Here is a 27,749-nt window from a genome sequence, read left to right as displayed (position 1 = left end):
AATTAAATATCAGTCAAGAAATAGGATGGGAGAATTACCAAACAACAAGAAAAATAACTTGACCATAAACAAGCTGTAATTGTGTGAGTGAGGGAAGACCAAGGCATAAACTCAAAAAACAACTTAAAAACAGCCAATACCTCAAAGTAAAATTCAAATTGGACACAACCTGAATAAGATTTTCTGGAAGTTTTAAAGGAAAAGGAGACATAGGGAAGAAACAGGAAAATAAATTAGAGCAATGTAAAAAAATTATTGAAAGAGAATTAACAGGCTGGTAAAAGAAGCATCAATAACAGTGAAACATCTAGCAAGTACATTAAGAGAGATAAAGGAATTTCTCTCATAAAGAGGCCCCAGAATGCATAGAAGACAATAATTCCTTAATACTTCCATAAATTAGTTCCTTAAGAATAAATATCAAGGATCAGTTAGTTTTACCAGTGTACTTTTCCAAGTATTTAAGAACAATTAATCCAAATGCTCTATATTTTAAAAAAGGATGAAAACAGAGTCCTATACAATTCCTTTTTATGAAAGAAATATGTTTTTGATATACAAACTGGGAAGAACAATATAAAGAAAGGAAAAATATTCTTAATGAATATTGATAAAACCTTTTAAACAAAATGTCAGTAATATTATAACAATATATTAAAAATATCATAAACTTTGATTAGGTGGGATTTATACCAGGAAAGCAGGGATGGATTGATATTAGGAAAAATAACATCGTAATTGATCATATCAATAACAAAACAATAATCATATAATTACATATATAGATAAAAAAAGGCCTTTGACAAAATACAACATCCATTCCTATTTAAAACACTCAAAAACATAGAAATCAAGGGAGCCTTTCTCAAAATGATAGACTAAGTAAAATCTCTACAGAATAAAAGCGAGCATTAATTTTAACGGGGATGAACTTTAAGCCTCAATAAGATTAAGAGTGAAACAAAGGATGCCCATTGTCATCATTATTATTTAGTATTATTCAGAAATTTTAATCATGAGACAAAATAATTAAAGGAATATAAATAGGTAATGAGGAAACAAAACTATTACTCTTTGCAGATAATGGGATGATATACTTAGAGAAGCTTATAGAATCAGTTAAAAAACTAGATGAAACAATGAACTACTTCAGGACATAAAGTAAAACATAAATCATCAGCATTTCTATATCCTACCAACAAAGCCCGGGCACAATAGGCAGAAAAAGAAATTCCATCTAAAATACTGACAAATACTCTAAATTATCTGGGAGTTTACCTGTTAACAAACACAAGAATTGTATGAACATAATTACAAAGCACTTTTCACACAAATCAGATCTAAACAATCACAGAAATATTAATTTCCCGTGGGTACACTGAGACAATATAATAAAAATGATAATTCTACATAATTTACTTAGGGTCAAAAAAATCAAATTACCCATTAATTATTTTATGGATGGTTAAAAAGTAAAAATGGAATTCATCTAGAAGTACAAAAGATCATGAATATCAAGGTAATCAAGGGGGAAAATGTAAAGGAAGGCAATCCATTGATCTCAAGTCTTAAACTATATTACAAACTAGTAATCTTCAAGACAATATGGTACTGTATGAAAAATAGAGTGGTGGGTCAGTGAAATTATTTAGATATGCAATACACAATAATAAATGATTATCGCACTTTAGTTTACGATAAACACAAAGGTTTAATATTTTGGTGTAAGAACTCATCATATGACAATAATTGTTAGGAAAACCGGAAAGTAGTTTGGCAGATATTAGGCATAAAACAATCTCTAGCACTGTATACCAAGATAAACTATGAATGGTTACATGATTTAGAGATAATGGATCATATAAATAAATTGAATGTGGAAAAAAACATACCTGTTTGATCTATTGACAAAGAGTTTTTAAACAAACAGAAAAAAGATAACAGTAAAATGCATGATTTTGATTACATGATATTAAAAATCCTTTGCAGAAATAAAACTAGTGTAGTCCAAACCAGAAAGGGAAAAAATGAAACTGAGAAAAACTTTACAAGTTTCTTTTCTAAAGGCATCTCTTCTCAAATAAATGAGGTATTGAGCCAAATTTATAAAAATACGAGCCATTTCCTGGGCAATAATTGATCAAATGATAAGAATAGGGTGGTTTGGGGGAAAAGAAATCAAAGCTTTTAATAGTTATATGAAAAATTGTCTAAATTACTAATGATTAAAGAAATTCAAATTTAAACAAACTCTAAGAAACCACTTAATTGAACCTGTCACATTGATCAACATGACAGAAATGGAAAATGATAAATGTTGGAGAATGAAAAAATCGGGCACCTAATGGACTATTGTTGGAGTTATGAACTGATTCAACTATTCTAGTGTACGATTTGGAAATATGTTCAAAGAGCTATAAAATCATGTACTTTTTGATGTGGCAATACACAATGAGGTCTGTGCCCTAAATCAATCAACCAAAATAAAATGAAAAGGACTTATTTGTATAAAATATTTATAGCAGGTCTTTTCGTGGTGACAAAAAAATTGTAAATTCAAGTGACATCCATTAACTGGATAATAGCTGAACTAACTGTGTTATATGATTTTGATAGAATATTATGCTATAATAAATGTTCAAGGGGTCGTTTTCAGATAAAAAAAGGGAAGCAAAGTCCTATATGAACTTATGCAAAGTGAAGTGAGCTTAATTAGATCACTGCACAAAGTAACAGTAATAGTGTAATGATGATGCAGCATGAAAGACTTAGATACTCTTATCAATACATTGATCAAAGACAATTCTAAAGAACTCATGATGAAAAATGCTGTCTCCACAAAATAAAAAAGTGGTGAACTTTGAGTGTAAAGTGAAGTATAATTTTCATACTATGTTTTTCTTGCTTTTTAAAAATAGAATACTCTGGAAATATGTTTTGCATGATTTCATGTGTTGTGTGTTTTAAAATTTTGTACCCTGGTTACTTCATTTCCCAGCATTCTTTGATCTTCCTGGGGTTTCCTTGTCTTGCATCTGGGTGTTGTGCCTTGGTGTGGGTTTGTTTATAAATTTGCTAGAACCCATGCTGTAGGCTTGGGCTTTTGCTTTACCTCGAGTATGGTACTCTGCTGGGTCTCTGGCTCTTTGCTCTGCTTACTCTCTGAAGGAAGCCCTTTTCTTTCTCACTTTGTTGTTATTAAATCCTATAAATTTAAATACTTGGAGTATTCATTCATTTTTTAGTTTTACAATGTATAATTGATAGAATATTGCTTGCTTTTACAGTGATTTAGGGAGGATTAGGGCAGAAGAAGAGAATTTGGAACTCAAAATCAAAAACAAATAAAATAAAAAATATTAAAAATAAATAGTTAGTTAACAAATACATTAAATAAGAATATATATAATTTTTAAAATATTAATAGCCATAATTTATATGACCCTTGAAGTTTTACAAAACACTATACATGAAATATTTTATTTGATCCTCAAATTAATTATAGAAGGTAGAGCTAAATGAGGAAATTGAGGAAGGGAGTAAAGAGAATTTTCCTGGATCAAAAATCTAGATAGTAAATGAAGAAGGTTGACAGTCATTTCTGCCCTAACTCTAAATGATATATTTAATAAACAATTCTACCTAAGTGTTTTAATATCAAATTTAAGCTTTTAATTCTTAATTTTAAAATTAATTTGTTGGTTACATTAAAATTTCCGGGTATCTCCCTCTCTGCTCTTCTTGCCCTAGAGAAAGACTCATTTCACAAAAAATAGGGATATATATGTATATATGGAGAGAGAGAGAGAACATAAACACAGATATTATATACATTTATTATTTTAGTAAATCCAAATAGGTGTGAGATGATGTCTCAGAATTATTTTTATATGCATTTCTCTAATTAGAAGTGATTTAGAGCATTTTTTGGCCCATTTTTGGTTTTGATTTCTTTATCCTAAAGCTATCTTTTCATATCTTCTATTCACTTACCATTTGGGGAGAGTCTCAAATTCTTATAAATTTGACAAAGTTCTCTATATGTTTCAGATGAGACCTCTATCCAAAAAAGTATCCATAATTTCCCCAAATTTTATGCTTTCCCTGTAATCTTGACTATATTAGTTTAACTTGAATTTTTTTTAAATTAGTGTAACCAAAGTTATCTATTTTACATCTTACAACACTCTATCATGTTTATTCATAAATTTTGTTACTATCAATAAATCTGAGAGATGATTTATTCCCTATAATTCTAATTTGCTTATGATGTCTCTCTTTATGCCTAGGTCTGGTATCTATCTTAATTTGTTTTTAAATAATATCTGCATGCACATTTTTTAAAATGTAGTTTGTGGAAACAATAATTGTTCATGTTAAATAGGATTAAACTATTAATTTTTTGAAATTCTTTTCAATAACATTTATGCTTAATTTTTCTTTGACAAAAATTTATAGAATTTTTTAGGGTTTCATGAACAGTAATAGTCATAGGAGAATGGGAAACATATTAATATATACACTTGATTCTTAAATGTATGGAAGAATTATTATAAGTCTCTGATGTATTATTATTTTGTCCTTTGGTGCTTTGAACTCTACCTCTGTTTCTTTTCAGTCAAATGTGCTGCCTATATTAAGGAAGATCAGAGATGAAGCAAATTTTCATAACTATTCCTTGGAAATGAATTTATCACTTATGAAAATTGCATTAACTTTTATAGATGATTCAGATAACATTGAATAAATTATTTTGGTGCAATAAATTATCTTTTGTCTCTAAAATTATTATTAGTAGGCCAATACTAATCTGAGAAGATCCTACTATCCAATTCTTAACCTCAAGGTCAATAAGAACTATACGTTTTGTTTTCATATTTCCATATAAATGTCAACTTATGCATTTGTTATTTATAGAGAGAGTTATGTCAATGATAAGGTAGCTTTTGCAATTAACCTTGCTGTTTCTTCACTATCCACTTCCTTAAAAAATCATGGGCCCTAGGGAGTCAAAACCATTATTACTCAGAATGTACTGAATAATAATTTGGTGACACACGTAAAATCCTTTTATTTTTTTTTTTCACTCTACTCCAGTGGTTCCCGAACTTTTTTGACCTACTGCCCCCTTTCCAGAAAAAATATTACTTAGCACCCTGGAAATTAATTTTAAAAATTTTAATAGCATTTAATAGGAAAGATAAATGCACCTGTGGCCATGACCACTCCCTGGATCGCTGTAGCACCCAGCAGGGGGTGGTGGCACCCACTTTGGGAATCACTGCTCTACTCTCTCTCACCACTTCCACAACTAGTTACAAACATTTCTTATTCTCTTGTAATCTGACTTTTAACATCACCACTCAAATGAAATTATACTCCAAAAGGTTATTAATGATTTCTTAAACCAACAGAATTATTTATTTATTTATTTTTGTTGTCCTGATTCTGTTTGACATCTCTTCAGCTCATTCATTTGATGGCCATTCTCCTAAATGGGATTAAAGGACATTTCCCTCTGCTGGTTCTCTTCCTATCAGTCTCTCTACTCCTCAGACTCCCCTGTTGGATCATCAACCATATAATGTCCAATTTGCATTGTTCTGTAGGAATAAGTTAGGGATAGTCTGATTTCTAGGGTTAGTTGAAGGAAGGGAATTTTGAGAGAAGCCCTGGGAAAGGATTCTGGGTAGAAAGGAATTCTGGGTCTACAACTGGAAATAACTGAACTTCACTTCCTTCTTGGATTTTGACAAAGCTGGAGGGAGATTTTGTCTCTGCCTACAATTCACATCAAGCTGAAGGAGGAGTTTTGTTCTAAGAGATTCTCCTTGGAAAGTTAGGATTTTCATGGAGGAAATCTTTGACATCCAGGTAGAGGGTTTGCTTGGAAGAAATTAATTTCCCTGAGACCAGTCTTCATCTGGCAATGATCCATGTAGCAGAATTCTTTTGGCTAAGGTAATTCAAAGCTTTCCACCTATAACTTTGAGTTACTTAGTACAGAAGCCAAACCCAGAGGTTATTTCCCTTTCTTCCCTATTAATTATTGGTATTAAGTTAGATTAAGTAAGATAGCATTCAAGGTTGTCTTAGATAGCATAGGAAGGATTAAGCAGGGTCTATAGAAGAAAACAAAGGCTCTCTTTTCCAAAGAGACTTAGTTGGGTGGAGTTAGTGTGGATAGATTTAGGGTCATAACCTACCTGTTCTGTTTATTCTTTTTTTTTAAATAAACTTCATTTTTCATAAACTAATGGTTTGTGCTTCACTGAACCTGGGGAGTTCCTATGTGGGTTGTAACACCTAACAGCTCTCTAGGACTCTTCCATAATACAGTTCTGTGGTCCTTATCTATTCCTTTGCTATGTCATCTAGGTGATCTCATTAGTACCCAGGTTATTTAATTATACAGATGACTCATAAATCTACAAAGCCAGTAACACTATCTCTCCTGAGTTGTGGTCCCATGGCACTAATGGCCTGTTTGACATTACTATCTGGACTGTACCATCAGAATGAGGATTAACCTTTAATTTCATAAAAATAGAGAATTCAAGAATGAAAAAATTATTCATCAATGCTGGCTGACACACCATTTGCTATTTATTCTTGTAGACATTTTACCTGGAGAATTAGAAAAATCAACTGATTTGTCCCGCATAACATAGTTGATATATATCAGAGTTGGAACCTGAGTATGTCTTGTTGGCTACATTCATCTCACACTTAACATATTAAAACTGAAGTCATCTTTTCTCCCCAACCCAACCCTCGTCTGATCTCCTTATTTCTGTGAAACACATCAACATTTTGCATTTGTAGCCTTAGCACCTAGAATATTTCCTGGCACATAGCAAGCTCTTAAATCCTGATAGACTGAATGACTGATCTTCAACACCTAGCATAGAAATTTCCTGATACTAAGTAATAAATGGATGCAGAATGAAGGAAATAATCCAAGGAAAGAATTTTGGCAGTAAAAACCATAATTTTGATGACAAATAAGCTGGCAAACTTTTTGACATTATGGTAATGGCCTCAGCTTATAGATATCTGCACTATTTGACTGTAATGTATAGAAACTATGCCCATCATGATGGCCTCGTCAGCATTCAGAAAGGAAAGTGCTTTGTAGAGATAAACAGGTTTCCTGAACATAGCACATTTCCACAATCCATCCTTTTACTTCCACTAATTCATAGCAGAGTTGTTGCAGATAAATGAGATTCATTTGTAGGAAGTAACTGACAAGTAAGTACACATTTTCTTTGCAAATCAAGCCGGCTGTTGCATTTCCAAAACTGCTACTGCATGGTATAACTTCCTAAATCTGCTTCTTATTTGATAACTAGCTTATGGAAGAGGGGGTGGACTTTAGGTGTGGAAAATGAGAATAAATTTAAAATTGAGTGACTCATAATTTATATGGTAATTTTGACATTTAAATAAGCATTTATAAGCAATGCTCTGAAAAAATGGTATTGACGTGCATAACTCTTACCACTACACACATTTCAAATTTATTCACTTAATCCAGGGCACTTTGAAATTCCAGGAAGTTAACTGGCCACAACATAACAGGGGAAAAAAAAGTCAAAGCTATGATTAATAGAGGAGTGTAGAACATTCAATGTAGTAAATTTTATGAAAAAGAAAACACTGGGGGCCAAAATGAGAATTATAAGTGATTTCAGGACTAACTGATTTTGCTCAAGATTTACAGGGCAGGAAACAGACTTTAGGAGAGGTAGGGCAGAAAACAGCTTAGAAATGGGGGAACTGCGGCATCCTCTGAAAAACCAAAAGCACTCCAAAGGGACCCATAAAACTTGGAGTGGTCAATCACCATTACCAAGGAAACTCAAAGAACCAATTAAGGTCTTCCTCCCTAATTCAGAGACTGAGCATGAACCTGCCAGTTGAACTACAGAATGGAATAGCAGAGAGCAGGTCAGTGACTTTCATTGGCATTAGAAGACCAGAGTTCTAGTACCAACTTTTCTACTTGATAGCTATGTTTTGTTGAAAACATCCTTTAAAGTCTCTGTGCCTTAGTTTCTTGAACTTTACTATCTACTCTGCTGACTTCATAGTTTTTTAGTGAAAATCAAATAATATGATATATTTAAAATGCTATGTTGAAAGGAAAATTTTATACAAATATGTGCCTAAAATTGCCATTATTTTCTTTGGTATTACTGAAGGATCCTAAAAGAAAAACATCATTATACTTGTTATTTCTAAATTCTTAACCATATTCTCTATAGAAGTTTATAACTCAGAACTTAAAGAAATATTCAAAAAGGGACTATGGTTAATGTTGATGCAAAAATATTCTTAATAATAAACTTACCTTTTATTTTACAAAGTGCATCCTGTATGATGACACATGAGTTAGTTATTGTGATTATGATTATTTGCAAAATTACAGGTAAGAAAACTGAGGCACAAAGATAAAAACATTTAGATCCAAGTCTTAGTAAATAGCAGAAAAAGGAATCAAAATTAGGTCTTCTTATGCTGAACCATGTATTTTTTTCCCAATAAATCAATAAGGAAGCATTTGTTTATTTCTTACTCTGTGCCACGCATTTTGTTTGGTGCTGGGAATACAAATACAAAAGTAACACTACTCCTTGCACTGAAAGATCTTTCAGTCTACTATAGGGAATATAACATGTTTACGTAAATTCAGTATATATTCCCCACAACTGCAACCACTGAAATAAATAAAATCTCACAGCATTGAGGCGACAGAGGAAAAAGGGTAAGTTCTCTTGAAAGAGAGGACAAATAGACTAGTCCTTGAAGAAAGGATCAAAATAAGTAAGTGTAGAGGAAAAGCATTCCAGGCATGGGAGTCATTCTGTGCAAAGGCCCATACATAAGTAATGGAATATTGATACAGATCAGAAAAGAGGCCAGTCATGCCGAAACATAAGGAATAGAAGTGTGTGACTGGCCTAGAAACAAAGACTTCAGTCAGTTTGTGACAGGCTTTAAATGCCAAACTAAAGATTTTGTATTTTGACTCAAGAAAGGGAAGCTACTATAGCTTCTTCAGCAAAGGATTTCAGACATCGATTTCAGGATAATCAGTTTGTTATTTGGAAAGCAGAGAAAAATGGATGCTAGAAGATTAATTATAATATAATATTCCAGAGGGTATTTCATGATGTTATTAACTAGGCACATTGGAATTTTAGTAGAAAGGAAAAAGATTCAATAAATAATGAGAAGAACATGGCATCTTCACAAAAATTGACCACATTATGTCCCTATTAATGGTATAAACACCTCACATCCAAATATAGAAAAGCAGAAATATTAAATACATACTTTCTACACCATAATGCAATAAAATTACACGCAAAAAAGAGCAACAGAAAGAAAAAAATGAATTGGAAACTAATCTTATTCAAAAGAATGTGTGGGTCAAAGAATGGATCAAAGAAACAATGAACAATTTCATTAAAGAAAATAATGAGAAAATGCATAGAAATGTATAGAATATAACCAAATTAGCTCTTAAGGGAAATTTATATCTATAGATGTTTATATCAATAAAATATAGAAAAAGCAGATCAATAAATATGGCATGCAACTATAAAAACTAGAAAAAGAACATTAAAAATCTGATTAAACACCAAATTGGAATTCCTGAAAATCAAGGATATAATCCAAATAGAAAACCATTGAACAAATCATGAATAATACTAGTAGCTGGTTTAATGAGCAAAAAAGATAAAATATTAGTTAATTATTTGAAAAATAAAGAAGAAAACAAAATTTCCCGTATCAAAAATTAAAAGGGCAAAATCACAACTAATGAAGAAGAAATGCAAGCAAGTTTTGGAAAAACCTTAGAGTATAACTACCAAATCAAATATAGCAATAAGCTGAGCACATAAACTCTTTACACACAAATCAGACCTAAATATTTGAAAGAAAATTATTACTCAGGCTGAGCTAATATAGTGAAAATGACAATTTTACCTAAATTTTCTATTCAGTTTGGTACTAATCAAGCTGCCTCAAATTTATTTCATAGAACAAGAAAATAATCCCAAAGTTCACTTTTAAAAACAAAAGGCAAAGAATATCAAGGGAATTAATGAAAAAAAAATCTCTAAGAAAGAGTCCCGGTTGTACCAGATATCAAACTGTACTATAAAGCGTTAATCATCAAAACAATATGGTACTAGCTACAAAATAGAAGGTGGATCAAGGAATAAATTAGGTAATCAACACATGTCAGGTTATGTCCATAGCATCTTAGTATTTTAGAAACCCATAGATCCAAGCTTTTGCGGAAAGAATTTACTATTTGACAAAAAGTACTGCTGGGAAAACTGGAAAACAGTATGGTAGACATTAGCATGGACAAACTTGTAACATCATACACCAGAATAAAGTCCAATGGATACTTAATCTACAAATAAATGGTGACACCATAAACAAATTATGGCAACATGGAAAAGTTCACCTGTATGAAAATTTATGACCTAACAAGAAAGAGAATATTATGAAAAACAAGATAGATAATTTCATCATATTAAATTAAAAAGGCAGTTTAAGGAATGATGAATAGAATGAGTTCAAAAAGCCTAGAAAGTCTTGTATCATCTATTGTATAATGAAGGGAGCAGAACCAGGAGAACAATATATATAGTAACAAAGATATAATACAATGATTATAGACTAAAGTCTCATCTATGATATTGAGATAATTATATTGACATTGTTTACCATGGCTACTCCATAGATATGATTAAAACATTTTACAGAATGTAAAATATTACATAAATGTGAACTATTTGGAGAAACATTTTAAAGGTCAAAACTGTTTTATTAGGTATAGCTGATCTATTGGAGAAAAAGATGTACTTGTTTTATTTATCACTTTTTAACCTATTGCAAACACTTAGAATCTCAAGCCACTTTAGACCACAGACATTATTAGTAAAGGATAAACTAAATTTTGTATTTTCATTCTCAGTAGGTTTTATGGCTCATCTGATATATTAAAAAATGAATAGAAGTAATCCAAAAAGTCATGGCAAAGATATATAGAATGTAGCTAATATCATGATTACTTATTCAACTTGTTTCTGTATCTGGAAAGGATGTATCACTGGTCCTCTTCAGTTTACATATAGTTTTCATCTTTTAGGTTTTGCTTTTCAATGTGAGAAATTAAATAGACAATCAAAAGGATAAGATGCTAGACAGAGATCCTTTAGGGTCCTTTATAGAATGTCTCCCTTAGTAATTCATGTCTGTCTTCACTAAAGGCAACAAGGAAATATATATATATATATATATTCAGTCTCAGGCTCTGTTCATTGAAGGAGTGCTTTGTTCCTTACTTATTTTAAACAGCCTATTTTATTGTTGCTATATCAATCCTTATCTGCTGTAAACTCTGAGTGTTAAAAGCCCAGTAACATTTCATTGACTTATAGCAACTACAGCTGCAGCTGCAGCCAATAGACAGCAGGGGAAAAAATATGGGCCAGTTGACAGTATGTGAATTACATTTCTAAATTTAAAACTGTTAAATTTCTGGGTGGCTTCACACAAAGAGTTCTTCGATAATATAAAAATGGTTAACCCTGTAATCCAAGAAAAGAGAAAACTGCAGGCATGGAATCAGGATACATGTAATTTAGCCATGAATAATAAAAATTTCTTCTTCCAGGCCAAAAGATTCTAACAGAACAGGAGGTGAGAGGTGTCTTTGTTATTGTTGTTGTTGTTGTTTGCTTTTTGGTTTGTTTTTGGTGAGGAAAATTTCAATACTGGGGACAGGAAGTAGAAACCACACTGGCTGTTACTACAAAGTGGGAATACCACTCTGGGCAGGGTCAGAGAAAAAACTTCCAAGTAGAAAAGGAAGTGTTTATAGAGAGAAGGTTATTATGTAGGGACTGAGAGGATAGAAAAGAAGGTCAGAAAATAACCCAAGAAAGTGAGAAAGGCTACAGAAAATGAACAACAGAAAGTAAACACTATGAACAGATTCAGAAGATGATTTTTAAAATTTTTATTATAAAAAAACTGCCCATCTTCTTGAGGTACTAAACTTGAAACAATAGAATTTGCAGATAAAGGACTGATGATTGTTTGAATGTTTGAATTGCATTTAGTGTAAAGTAACAAGAGTGATAGAAATTGATGATAAAAACTGAGTTATGAATTCATATGTCTTTTATAGTTTTGATTTAACATGGCTTTGGATCCCTAAAACTAAAAGATAAAATATTTAAAGAAAAGATAAACAGGAAGTATTACTTCATGGAATTCATAAGTTTTCAAAATATCTTGATTACCAACATGCAATTGGAAATATTTTAAGTAAAATTGATAAATTTATTTTTCATACTTAACATTATTTTATGAACATGAGACTAAAGGAGTTTGAAGTCACTCTGTGCATATGAATTATATTTTCTTAACATGTTATTGACTACAAAGCTTAATTATGGGTCTCAGCAGAATACGTAAATCTTTCTCACATTGATCCAAGGCTATTGGTATAACTATCTTGTCTGAATTGTAGTTATTCATGCTTTCTTTCTAGCTCTCTTTATTTTTCAGGGATTAGGTCATTTGGCAGGGTTTGTCAGCAATAACAAGAGCATAATTTCTCAAATATTGACACCCAAGCAAAAAAATACTGAATTAAAAGTACTATTATTCTAAGTTAAGGCCAAGATATAGCAATTTATAACATTTATTAACCCTCATCCACATTTAACAAATTTAGATATGACTATTTTTAGATGTCTAACATTTTTGAATGATTAATTTTGGAGAGTATAAAAACTTTTAAAATAAACAAAGATTTTCTAAAGTTAAATGTCTGTGCATGAGACTAGATTGTTTGCAGATCTTAATTTTATGTTACTATGATCATAATAATTGCCAATAGGGGTCATGGACCAGAGATAAATCAATACCACAAGTCTCCCCTGTCCTCTCTCCCCAATAATAAAAGGCTTAAAGTTTCTTTCAGACTACCAAAAGACAATGATTTTGATCATGATATAAGAATATTAAAAAATTCTTGCAGTTCTTGAGATTGCCTATGATCTATGTTATGTTGTTGCTAATAGTATGTAATATATCTAGATTCTATTTTGATCTCACCATGTATTGTACTTTTAGCACAGTTTGTCCATTAAAAAATCCTGGATGATGAATGAAATTTGAGTATGGCTTGTCTTTAGAGAAGATTGTTTTTTATCACCACTGGGATATAAGTAATATAAAAAATTAATCAATTACTCAAAAGAATTCCTGAAATTTGAATTATGGAACTGTAAGAAGTCTTAGATATCATCTATTCCAAACACCTTACTTTTATGAACAAAAGAATTTAGCCCAAGAAAGTTAATTGTTTTGCAAAGGATCACATAGCTTTTAAATGACAGAGCCATAATTCAAATCCAGATATTTTGGTTCTAAATATAATTTTCCTACACCTACCTAAGCATAGCATTTATTTTTAACAGCTTTCTTGGGTACAACAATCAAAATGAAAGAACATCACGGTTGGAAGAATGTGTCCCAATGAGCTCATATTATCTGTGAAAATTATGTTCCTTTTAGAGAATCAGTAAATTGTATATACTGAGTTCATACTATTGTCCTAGGCCCTAATAGATACAGATTTTGGAAAGAAAAGATTCCTACCTTTAAGAAGGCAAGAGATGCAAGTTCCACTTACCATTTTTTCTATGATAAAACTTACCAATACTTTTATATCCTGAAACAGAAAAATCATTAAATAATAATAGAAGAAATCTAAATAGACAACCTAGCACTAGGCAGAATAAAAGAAAACTCATCATGAATGATTATATCCACTAATTCTACACTCTCTCTTAATAAATGAACAAATAAAAGAATAAGTAAACCTCAAAGATATTTTTCACATCTATAGTCAAAAAGTTTTTCAGATTTTTCTACTATTAAATCTATTTCTTCTTAGTTAGCTACTTGTGGGCATAAATAATAAAAGTTTAGCATCTTATTAAAATAGTTATAGACAAATCTGTCATTGTCTGTTTAACACTCTTTTAGCCTAATCAAACTTAGTTTATGTTTTTTATTACCTTTTGAAGCATATGCTCCATCTTGTCTTTGGGTAGTCTTGAAAAGTCATTAATAAAACTGAACAAAAATCTGTATTCATCATGTCATTATTGACAGACAATAGTAGAATTATTTTACAATCTTTGTCCCACAAAAGGGAACAGTGAAAACAAAGGAAACACACCCAAAGTCCAAAAGAAAAATAAGGATTTTACACAAATTCTTTAAGAGCTCAAAAAAAACTTCAAAAACCAATTAAGAAAGGCAGAGGTAAAGTAGGGAACAGAAATGAAAGTGATGCAAGAAGAAAGTAAAGCAATGAAAGGAAAAAGAAAGTTATGCAAGAAGAAATGGGCCAACTGAAAAAGGAGAACCAAAAACTGACAGGAGAAAATCAAGTCTTAAAAATCAGAATTGACCATCTAGAAACTAATTATTTCATAAGAAAACAAGAAAAATAAAGCAGAATCAAAGTAATGAAAAAACAGAGAAAACATAAAATATTCTATTGAAAAAATATCTGACACAGAAAATCGATTTAGGAGAGATATTGTGAGAATTATTGGACTACCTGAAAGCCATGATCAAGAAAAAACCTTGGACATTATATTACAAGAAATTATCAGAGATAATTGCCCAGAGATCCTTGAACAAGAAAATAACATTGAAATTGAAAGAATTCACAGATCACCTCCAGAAAGTAATCCTCAAATTATAACTACCAGGAATATAATAGCTAAATTCAAGAGCCACCAAGCTAAGGAGAAAATTCTTCCAACAGACAGGAAAAAAAAAACATTCAAATATCATGGAGCTACAATTAAGATGACACAGGACCTAGCAACATCTAAATTAAAGGATTAAAAGGCATGGAATATGATATTCAGGGAGACAAAAGATTTGGTTTTACAACCCAGAGTCACCTATCCAGCAAAACTGAGTAATTCTTTTAGAGGGAAAAAATAAGATAGAATAATTCCAAGCATTCCTGAGGAATAAGCTAGACCTAAACAAAAAAATTAGTAGTTGAAACTCAGGACACAAGAGAAGCCAAAAATGAATAATGAATTGGAGGATTTCTATGAGAACTGAAAAAACATCCAAGAATTAATGCAGAGAGAAAGGAGCAGAACCAGGAGAACATTGTACACAGAGAATGATACATTATGGCACAATTGAATGTAATAGACCTTTCTACTAGCAGCAATGCAATGAGCCAGGACAATTCAGAGGAACTCATGAGAACGAATGTTATCCACATTCAGAGAAAGAACTGTGGGAACAGAAATGCAGAAGAAAAACGTGTGATTGATTACTTGGATCAATGGGTATATAATTGTGGTATTGAGTTAACAGATCACTCTATTGCAAATATCAATAATATATAAATAAGTGTTGAATAATGATACATGTAGAACTTAGTGGAATTGCTTATCAATACTTTGGAAATAAATGAAAAAAGAGTAACTCAAATAAACATGTGGCCTTGGGCTTAACTACAATTTCACTAGGATTATTTACAGCTACAGAAAATCAATCTTGTTGTTCCTTCATTAACTGATCGGGTGTCATTGTGACAACTTTTTATAATATCCTATATATTATAACAGAAAAGCAATTACCTAAACCAAGTGACCCTTGGTAGAATTCTTCCTTCTTATTCACTTGGTTGTAGGGAAGTGACTTGGTAGTCTATAGTTAAGTGAGATCTCTTCACTTAATTCATTATTATTGTTCTTTGACTCTGTATAACTACTGTTCTAACTGTTCAGCCTTCCTGAATAGTCTTTGGTTGGTGTGTAATTCTGATAACAAACATTAAATTTGGCTTATAAATTGTGATCCATAATGGAGATGTGACATATCTCTCTCTAATGATCCAAGAGGCAATTGTGGGAACTAAATCAACTATATCTTGAGAACACTGTCTTATTTTTGTAAACAAGATCCATTTTGTTATTTTCCTGTAAATTAATTGATTTCTAGGGATTCTACTCCCCTTTTCTCCTTCTCCCAACTCAGAAAGTTCCTAATATTTCTTCCAATAAGAAATCAGATAATCTCATACTAAATTCTGTTATGTATGCTCTTTATTGTTTTCTCTTAATATATAAAAGTCTGTGCAAAATCTGAAAAAAATAGAAAAATAGACTAATCATAGGAGAATGAAGGAAAGCCATGGATATTTTTTATGGTACACTGGTAAATTTAGAATGTCAAGAAAACACAAGAGTCCTCAGTATCTTGTGTGACTTTCTGTAGCAAAGTAATTTGAATACACAAAAAAGAAATAAGTAACATATTTATATGCACATATATATACATACATGTATATACATAAAACTTTTTGTTGTATATTTCCCCATGTTCTGGGTAATTTCATGAATTGTAATTATAAAAATATTCTACCAAACATTTATTAAAAAATCACTATCTGTCAGTTTGGCTATCAAGTCAAAAATCAGTAGCCTCTGTCCTCAAGTAACATGTCACTGAGTAAAAATAATATATACATAAGTAAATACATAGATTTTTTGTTTAGTTATCAGTCAGATTTGTCTCTTGGTGATCGAGTTTGTAGTTTTCTTTGGCAAAGGTATTGGAGTGGTTTGCCATTTTCGTCTCCAGGTTCATTTAACAGATTGAGAAAACTATGGTGAATAGGGTTAAATGACTTACCCAGGATTATACAGCTTTAGTGTCTAAAGCAAGATTTAAACTCAGGGTATTGTCTTCTTGACTCTAGATCTGGCACTCTATCCACTCTACCACCTAACTTCCCCCAATACACAATAAATGCAGTTATTTTGGGAGCAGAGAGGAGGATCAAGAAAGAACACATGTATGATGCAGTACTTGAGCTGAGCATTGAAGGGTATTAGGAGTTTCCAAGAGAAAGAAGACAAAGAATATATGATATTAAAATCTTATTATGGGTATTTAAATTTGTATAGATCAAATTAAGCCTTCTGAAAATAAAATGTACATATTTGGAAGACAAGAAGACAGAAGTAAAATCATATAACATGGTCATTTATAGTTTGAGAGAGATTTAGGTATAATATAATTCAATTCTACAAATTTATAAATGCCCTGGAAGATGAAGTAACTTAACCACATTCACACAAACAGTAGAAAGTAGCCCAGTACAGAATACTCAAACTTATACTTTTGCTTTAGACAAAGGGGTCTTCTCACTATACAACTTGAACAAACAACAACAAAAAACAGCCAACAGAGAAAGAAATAAGAAGAAAGAAAATGTTTTGTTTTCCTTGTGTTTTTATTATTTTTTCAGAATGTTTTTGTGCAGGAATTCATTCTTAAGGAATCTTAGGAATTTAAAAATTCTTAAGAAGAGCTATAAAATATATTGGAAATATTTGGAGGTGGAGAGACAAATGTTGCTCTTATTGCTTAATGACTCTTTTTTACTGATATATCACAAAGTCATGTCATTGACCTTATTCAGTGTACAATTTATCATTGTGTAGAATGCCCCATAATGTTTTTTTTATTAAAAACTGGCTTTTTAGGGAAGCATAAATATTTTTTTGACTGTGATTCACCAATATCCTTAAGAGAACACTTAGGAACAAGGGGAATAGACTTTACTTAATCAAAGGTGAAAGCCAAATATAAAATTCAAACTTCTCAATATATTGTGATACATTTTCCTGAGTGATCTAAATACTTGCCTTGATGGTCTTAAATACTTTGTTCTTCAAATATTTAACTGAGATGAACTTTAAATGAAAAAATATAACCTTCAAAGAAATATTTGAATTAAGAAAAATAATCACATATGTACAATGCTTTATAGTTTACAAACACTTTCCTCAAAATGAACATATGAACTAGGTTTTAAAATTTTAGCATTCCCAGAAGAAGTGATTTGATTGGTCTATAGACACACAGTTATTTGGTGACAGTATCAGAATTTAAGACCAAATCTCTTTCTTATTATGCCACACATTAGCTTTCCTTCTATATGTATTTATATAAACATACATATATGCATATATACATGTACAGATATGTATTTATATTTATGCATGCACACATTCTTAACTGAAGAAACACTCTAGAATGAGTATCTTGGTAGATAGTGTTGAAAAAGAGATGGAACCATGAATATTTATTTTGTAACATGTGCTTTTGAAAATATTTATCTTCATTGCTTTCTTTCTCCTCCCTCCTACATCAAAAAATCGGGAAACAGCATAATAATAAATAGTCAAGTGAAAGAAATTCTTATAGTAGCCATGTCTAAACATGAATGTCTCCTTTAGTCCTAGCATAATGAAATAAGGAGGAGTGGAATGAACAGAACTAAGAAAACAATATATACAGCAACTGAAATATTGTTTGAACCTTGTGCATGTCCACTTCCAGAGAAAAAACCAATAAATAGAAAAATGTAAGACATGGTATATATATATATATGTGTGTGTGTGTGTGTGTGTGTGAGTGTGTGTGTATATCTGTTTCATCAAATGATGCCTTCTCTAGTGTAAAAAGAGGAGAGAAAGAGAGGGAATTACCTGGAAATTTTATTGTAATAAATTAATTAATTTAGAAAAAAAGACATTAGGTTAACATACTTCCCATAGTTTCTCTGGAGACATGGTTGGCAACTTCTTTTATCATAGTTCTTAAGTTTCCAAAGTAATTTCCCTTATTGATATTAGTGTATATATTGGTTCTGGTGTATATTCCTAAATTTGTGAATATTAAAATCTTGTGTTCTTTGTAATCATAGTTGTTTTAAACTCTTGTAGTTTCCTACTTGTCTGTCTCATAAATGACAGTTATTATGGCATTTGAAGGTGAATTCTGTTGCCCAATTTCCCAGAAAGACATAAAGACATTCTGCTTGCTTGTGTGCTTTTGTGTGCATGTGCACATGCAAGCGTGAGTGTGTGTATGAAGATAAGGAGGCAGAAGGTATCTCACATATTCCAAACCAAGCAAAGGAAAAAACTTAAGTGTTAAAATTCTAATATATATATATATATATATATATATATATTTCTGCAACCTCTGTTTCAGACATTCACAGGCTTAATACTCATATGTTTTGATATTTAAAAATCAATAAGAAAAAATGAAAACTTAAGAGTTTTTTAAGAGTTTTTCAAATTCTATGTAAGCCAAATATCTGGAAGTTTCTCAGGCAATATGGAATCATAAATACAGAGAAAGAAGGATGTTAAAGGAAAATTAACCCAACCTACTTACTTTATAGATGAGGAAACTGAGTTTTCTAGTGGTTTAGGTCACGTTTGTCATAAATTATTCTGCCAGGATTTGAACAAGTCTTCTGATTCAAAAGATAACATCCTTAACATTGTATTATATTGTATCTCAATCATAATATGACAGTATGACATTCTGACTAAACAAACACACATCATAATTGTCTTTAAATATCCTTCCTTAATATTCCCAGTTTGTGAAGTGTAACTTTCTTAAAGTGACATTTATATTAAGAAATAAGAAAAAAAATGACTATTAGATATGAGTTACAGTTCAATCTAGAAATAGATAAGCGGAGATTATTTTTGTAACTCCATAAATTCAATACTGAACAAAACATTATTGTATAATCACTACCTGCTTTGTAGATGATTAAGCTGAATCTGTAGATTATCATTCTTTTCTACTTGCTGGTCCAGGGATTGCTGAAGTTTACGAATCTGGTTGAGTGAGTCATCAAGCTAAAAACAAAGAAAGGCATTTGAATTTAGATGACTTCAATAAGTGAATCATTAACAAAATTTTTAACTTGAAAATGAGAAAAAACTAGGAGCTTTTAAACAAATGGATGTTGTTCATGAAAACTAGTATGACTATTTAAAATGCCTGAGAGACTGGATTCAGGGTAAGAAAATCAATTTATTGATTAGGCTAGCAATAACAAATAAATTAATTGATAAAAAACAAAAGCCAACAGTGTCCCGAGTCATTAAATACATTTTTGGAAACTTATTATTCAGCCCTTCCTCTAGACAGCCCAATACATCTCCAATTTGGGTATAACTAATGAGGAGGTAGTCCAAAATCCTCCCAGTCCTTCCCTGATTCCTTGGTGATGATGGAAAATCACATGCCTGGACCTCAGGTTCCAATATCTAAAAAAAGTAATCAGGCTCTTCCCATTTAGGAATGACTTTGTTCAATATTTTTCAATGTGAATCTCAAGGACATTCCACAGACATACCTGGTCTATGCTGGTTCTTATTTACCAGGCAAGATAGAACCCATAATCTCACTTTTCAATAACCCTAAAATGAAATATGCTCTAGAGTGGAAGACATAAAGAGGAATTTTTGAATTTGCTAAGAACAAAGAAATGGATGAAGAGGTTTTAAGGACAAAACTAATCCTCAATTCAAAATCCCAAAGTAGAAATAGTTCAAAGTATTAGAAATAGATCTCACTATGAAAGATGGGGGACAATGATCAATAATTGCGGTTCTATTTGAAGTTAGAATTTTTCCTCAATTTTAACATATTTTAAAACTATTCTGAGAACTTTCTTAGTTTGTTTCAAGTGTCAGGCTGACAGGCAACTTATGTTATGGAATTGTCCTTGGGTTAAATTAGTATATCATTATAGATATTACAATATGCAGATGGATGTGAGATTATCTTATCCAGTGTCCTCCATTTATGCAAGAAAATACTTAGACTGAGAGAGGAGAGTAAATTGTCTCAGTCTCTGAAGCTTGTCAAAAATCAAGTTAGAAATAGAATTAAGCCCTTCAACTGAACAATTTTGATTATTAGGAAGAATGGTATTATTAGACAGGATGATATAGCAAAAGAGATTTGGTTTAGAGTCAGAAGATGCTAATCTTGGCCTGGTCATTTAGTATCTATGTGACACTGGAAAAGTTATTTAGCTTTTTAGAAACTCAGCTTCTCCTTCTATAAAATGAGAAGCATTAATGAAACAACTTCTTTCGTTTATTAAAGTTCTCCATCTATAACAACATTAGCAATAATAATAGTTAATATACACACAGTGTTTAGAAGGTTATAAATGCTTCATAAATATCTCATTTTATCGCGTCAATAACTCGGTGAAAAAGGTGTTATTATTATTCCCATTTTACAGATGGGAAACTTGAGGCAGTTAAAGAGACTTGTTTGCCTGACATCACATAGCTAGTAAATGTTTGATGTCAGCTTTGAATTCAGATCTTACTGACTTCAGTTTCAATGCTCTATTCACTTTGTTATTCAGTTTTTAAAAGGCAAAATATTTGGTACGAGAGAGAGAGAGAGAGAGAGACTGAAAATCCCACCCTATGAATTTTCTTTGTAATTGATCATATAACCATAGGATCATAGACATAAAGATGAAGGATAATTCCAAATCCTTCTTGTCTGACTCCCTCATTTTACAAAGGTGAAAATTGAGGTACATGGAGATTAAAAATTTACAAAGTATAGATAGAAATTTAGAAGTTACACATTTACAAAGTACAAGAAGAAATTCATGCAGATAGGTGATCAAATTAATTTGGATATGTTTTCTACCAGTGAAGTTTACATTTGTCTATGCCTTCCCTCTTATGTACTTCTTATCCATATCTTCCAATAAATATTTCATAGACAATTATCCAAAATACTGGGATCTTACCTCTGGATCATTTAATATTGTTACTCTCATACACACAATATTATATGTTATTATACTATATAATATACACTATATATAATATAAATGTAACAGAAATAACAAAAATGTTAAATATATACATATATTGTACATATACATATAGAAAACAATATAGTACCATTTAAAACACAAGTTAGCATTGGTGTTATGTAATAATAACCAGCTTACACTAACTACAATAAGTTATTCACATTGGCACAGTAACTGGCTGTTTATAAACCCTTATCTCTATTTTAAATATGAGGAAATGGAGACTTAGGAAATTGAAGTGCCTTATAAAATGTCATATGGCTGGTCAGCATCATTTACTGGGACTCCAACAGAAGTCTGAGGTCTCATACTCTATTATTCTTCCCCCTACTCAATGCCAACTCAATTTGTTTTCCTATTGTGCTTTCATTACCTATAATTTTGAACTTTCTGAGATTCTGGTGTTGTTCAATTCACAGAGAACTATGAGGATCTGATTGCTAGTGGTAGACTTCAGCAACAATATATTATTTAAGATTATTTAACTTTCAATTCACTTCAATTTTAGTTTAAGATAATGTAAAATTCTAGATAATAAAAAATTTCACAGTAGTGATCCAGTCCAATTATCTCCTTAAGTTATTAGTAAACATTTATTATCCACTTCCTATGAAGCAGTAATTTTACTAGGTTCAAGGGATACAAATAATTTGTTTACAGAAGAGTCCTTATTCATTGTCTAATGTGGGAAGATAAGCAAATGAATACAGAAAATAATGTAAAAATAGAAACATTTGGAGTGAATATGAGAGGGAAGATATGAAGCACAAGATGAAAATAACTTGAAGAAAGTAAGGCTTTATCTAGAACCGAAGGAAGCAAAGAACATAGAGATAAAGAGATAGTGAGATCCAGGGATGGGAGACAACAAATCAGACTATCAATGATTTAGGGGAAATATATTGCAATTTGACATTGGGTAATATAAAATATTTATCACTTTTTTCAACATTAAGCTTCACATTCACAAGCTAAATGACACATTCTCCTTTAACAGTCTGACTTTGCTAAAGTATTCATTAGAGAATAATTATATGCTAGTGTTCTTCTTTTTGTGGCTCACGAAGCAAAAGAAAAAAAGAACAAGCAAAGAATGTACATAAAGTATTTTGTTCATAAAAATATAGCACCTTAAGTCTTTTGCAAAGCTTGAAGGTAAAACACAATACAGTCAATGAATTCTGTATCCACTCACTTTTAACACCTTTTCAGAAATTTTTCATTTGCAAAAAAATTAGAAAAAATAATGCTTAAAACATTATAAGGAATCTTATAATTTAAATGAATGTTCTGCTATCTAGTCATATTTCATAAATATATTGATATTTTTACAACTATTTAATAGTTATCTTTTCTCTGAAGATCATCTCTGTTGATACCTTCTTTTTTTTTTAAACCCTTGTACTTCGGTGTATTGTCTCACAGGTGGAAGAGTGGTAAGGGTGGACAATGGGGGTCAAGTGACTTGCCCAGGGTCACACAGCTGGGAAGTGGCTGAGGCCGGATTTGAACCTAGGACCTCCTGTCTCTAGGCCTGACTCTCAATCCACTGAGCTACCCAGCTGCCCCCTCTGTTGATACCTTCTTAATGAATATAAATGCAAATTCTTTTACCTCTGCCATATATTTCTTGAGATTTTTTTAGCTATTTTTATTTTATCTCTGTTATTATATCTTCTTAGTAATAGAATCATATATCCATATTGACACGAATACTTAAAAATCCAAATGGATAATATTTATTAATATTTGTTAATGAGTTGACCACCAATGTTTGGTTACATGGAATTTTAGAAAAAAAATATGGAGGAAAAATTAAGAAGTATGCAGAAGTAATGTGAATGATAGATTTAAAAATGTAGCCTTAAGGAGTCATTTAAATTATGCAAAACATTAAATTTCTAAACTGCACTAAGTATAGTGATGAATAACAGAGTTTTCAATCTGATTGAATAAGGTGGATGTAATGGGAAAACAAATGATAAGGCACTTCTTGTAATAAGGTTGAGTGAGTGGTTCAACAAGGGTATAGTTACAACAGCTTTGATTTAACCTAGTTCTTAACATTGTACCTTATATTTGGCAGGTATTTAATAAATGGTTGTGGAATTTGAAATGGAGTAATCTGAAAAGAACAATAAATGTACTAAGTTCAGTGAAAAACAACTAAAATTAAGGACAAAGTACATAATCCCAAAGAAAATCTGACAGGAAGAAAAAAAAAAAGGTGACTTCTAATTGCCAAGATAGTGGAATAAGAAACATTGGGAGCTCACGGATCACCCTCCAACTGATAAGAGAAAAGCATATATGCCACGAAATTTATCCCTATAGTGCTGTGAGCAACAGAATGAGAGGTGAAGCAGCATTCCAGCACAAAACAACATGGAGAAGTAACAAGGAAGAATCATATCATTGCAGTATGAGGAGAAAGCACAGAAAAAGCTTCAATAGAACTCAGATTCAGGACAACAAATTTAGAGAGGCAAAGGGAAAAACCTGGTCAATCTGGCCTAACAGGGTAAGAGTTGAAACCATTGAGATGAAGAAAAGGTGGCATTAGGAGGAAAACTTTCCCACATAAGCTGGTTATAAAAGAGGCTATAATAGAGCTCTATGAAAGCTAGTCTAAGAATCAGTGGATTACCTGAAAGCCATGATGAAAAAAAAAAAAAAAAAAAAAAAAAAAAAAGAATCCAGACACCATTTTGAAAGAAATTATCATGGGAAACAGACCTGATGTTCTTGAATAAGACAGGAAAAGAGAAATTGAAAAGAATCCACCAATCACCTTCTGAAAGAAATTGCAAATTTAAAAATCCCAGGACTATTTGTCATGACATTCTTCACTTCATTTCTTCCAGGATTTTTCTCTAATGTAAGCTATATGTGTCTTTCGCATAACAATTTGCATAACAAATGTAGAAATAGATATTATATCATAATAAATGTACAAACTATATCATATTACCTGCCTACTTGGGAAAAGGCAAAGAGTAGGAAGCAGAGAAAGAACACAAATTTCAAAATATCAGAAAACAAATATTAATAATTTTTATAACCTTATCTGGAAAAAAAGAACAGGAAAATGGAGAAAGGAATAAACCAAAAAGGTGAATGATCTAAATAATGAATCACATTGAGAAATCATATGTATATTCAAAAAGGAAAATACAACAATAAGCTAAATACAGTGGGAAGAGTCCTGCCTGGGGTATAAATAAACAGCAGTAAGGACACTGAGTTGGCTGAATGGATAGAGAGAGAAGCGCAGAGGTCAGGATATTTGGACGTAAATCTCATCTCGGACATTTCCTAGCTTTTTCACCTGGGCAAGATGGTTAATACCAGTTGCCTAGTTCTTACTGTTCTTCCTTGAAACTAATATTCAGCATTAGTTCTAAGACTGAAGATAAGGATTTTTTTAAAAAGAGGACGAAATGAAAATCCTCTTAATTTCTTTCATGTTCTTAAAGAATCACAACCCTCCATGCTCCCTGGGCTTCATTGTCATCTTTCTTTTTAAATAAACAGGTTAGATAAAATAATCTCTGAGGTTTTTACCTCCCTGAATGTATTATCTCTTGATTCTACACAATGACCTTCAGCCTAGATTAGGAAAAAACAAAACAAAACCTCTATGATTAAATAGAATAAATGAAATTCAAAATCTTAAAAATTGAAGTCAAATTGAATGAACGATTTTTAGAATCTATGCTGTAAAATCTCAATAAAACTTGGCTCACTTAAACGGTGAATGACAGAGAAAACAAATGCAGAAGTGCAATAACAAATATATAGGCAACTTTGAATAAATTAATTTAATAAAATCAATACAATTTCATAAAATCATCATTTAGTGATTTTTTTAGCTACAAAACAACTTTTATAGTTTTAGGATTTCCCCTTTTTTTAATAGGTTGCATTTCAAGGTTTTCTTCCCGACCTCCAAATTATTTCATTCTCATTCTGTTGTAGGCTTTCACTCCCTTTTTCACCCTAGCTAAAGTGTGTTAGATTCTCCTTCAGCCTCTCATTTTGACTGTGGGTAATTCTGTTTCAAGTGTGTTTCTTGTAAACAACATATCATTATATTCTAATTTCTAAGGCATTCTGCAATCATCTCCATTTTATCCCATTCATATTCAGTTATAATTACTAACTACATTTCCCTCTATCTTATTTCTTTTATTTTGTTTTTCTTTTTCTTTTTCTTCTATCTATCCCCTCAAGACTATTTTGCATCTGACCACTGCCTCCCTTACTCTTCCCTACCTTTTATAATTCCACCTTTCTCTTATCCTCTTCTTCTTCTATCTCTCCATTGGGTAAGATATATTTCTATACCTAACTGAATACGTGTGTGTATGTATATCCTTCCCTCTTGGAACCAGTTTCAATGAGAATAAGTTTCAAATTTTGCCTGCTATCACCCCTCCATCTTTCTTCCACTATAAAAGTTCTTCTTTGTATACCTCTTTTATGTATGTTCCCCATTTTTCTTCTTTCCCCTATTTTCCTAATGCATCCCACTTTTTCAAATTCACTTCTTTATCATCCCAAAATAATCAAGTCATACATGTGTTCTTTGTCTATGTAGTCTCCTAACTGACCCAGGAATCATAAAATTCTTAGGACTTGCATGCACCATCTTCCCATATAAGAATAACAAATTTAAACTTTAAATCTCTTAAGATTTTTATTACATTTTTATAATTCTATAATTCTTTTGAGTATTGCCCTTAAATTTCAAATGTTCTTTTCTTTTCAAGAATGCTTTGAACTACTCTATTTCATTAAATATTCTCTGGTTGCTGAGTTGATCATTCTTGCTTGTAATGCTAGCTCCTTTGTCTTCTAGAATTTCACAACAAAAGCACCACTCTTTTAATATACAAGCTTTTGAATTTTTGTGTGTTCCTGGTTATGGTTCCATAGCTTTCTTGCTGCTTGCAATATGTTCTCCTGGATCTTGGAGTTATAGAATTTGTCTATGGTATCAGGGGAGTTTTCACTTTGAGTTATTTCAGGAGATGATCTGCGGATTATTTTAAGTTGTGTTTTACTCTGGTCCTAAGATATCAAGGTAGTTTTCCTTTATAATTTTCTGAAATATGATATTTAGGTTCCTTCTTTGTTTATGATTTTAAGTAGTTTAATGACTCTTAAATTATCCTTTCTTCACTCTATTTTCCAGGTCAGTTGTTTTTCTCATACTTCATGTTTTCTTTTATTTTTTCCATTCTTTCTATTTTTTTATTATTTCTTGATGTTTCACAAGTCATTATCTTTCACTTGTCCAATTCTACTTTTTAAGAAATTATTTTCTTTAGTTTTCATTCCTCATTATACATTTGGCTAATTCTGTTTTCTTTCAGAGGTTATTTTCTTTCGTACTTTTTATACTTCTTTTTACCAGATTATGAATTCTCTTTCAATAATCTTTTTGCAGATCCCCTCATATCTTTTCCTATTTTTTCTGTCATTCTAATTAATTTCTTTAGGTCCTGTTGAACTTGTATCCAATTTCTTCATTTTTTTTGAGGCTTTGCTTATATCAGTTTTGACTTCATTGTCTTCCGAATCTGTGTCTTGATCTTCCCTGTCACATGGAAGTAGATTTAAATCAAATAGGTTCTTTCTGTTATTGATATTTTCTCACTTCTTAATCTATTTCTTGATTTTGAACTTTATGGTGTTAGGCTATCTTCCCAAAAGTTGGGGTTTGGGAGAGGAGCATTGTCTTAAGCTTCAGGCTTTTTCCTCAGTGTTGAATTCAGAGCTAGTTCTCAGGGTTTGGATATTTTTAGTGTTTCCAAGGTAGGTATAGTCACTGCTCTCCTAGAAAGTATTTTGGTCTTTACCTAAAATGGTACCTTGAAATTGCAATATACTATTCCTCAGGGACACAGATGCCCTAAGACCA

General features: G+C 31.3%; 1 protein-coding gene across 1 annotated transcript in view; it reads right to left on the bottom strand.

Annotated features, from left to right (window-relative positions):
* Nucleotides 1-19,715: 19,715 nt before the first annotated feature.
* CCDC102B (coiled-coil domain containing 102B) overlaps nucleotides 19,716-27,749 on the bottom strand; it is a 527,613-nt gene continuing 519,579 nt past the window's right edge. Inside the window, exon 9 of the mRNA XM_044658091.1 lies at nucleotides 19,716-19,823. Coding sequence (XP_044514026.1) covers nucleotides 19,716-19,823 — 108 coding nt within the window. The remainder of the gene's footprint in view (nucleotides 19,824-27,749) is intronic.

This window comes from Gracilinanus agilis, chromosome 1 (assembly GCF_016433145.1).
Source record: "Gracilinanus agilis isolate LMUSP501 chromosome 1, AgileGrace, whole genome shotgun sequence".
Lineage (NCBI taxonomy): Eukaryota > Metazoa > Chordata > Mammalia > Didelphimorphia > Didelphidae > Gracilinanus > Gracilinanus agilis.
The sequence above is the reverse complement of the archived record's forward strand: the minus strand, read 5'-3'. Positions and strand labels throughout refer to the sequence as shown.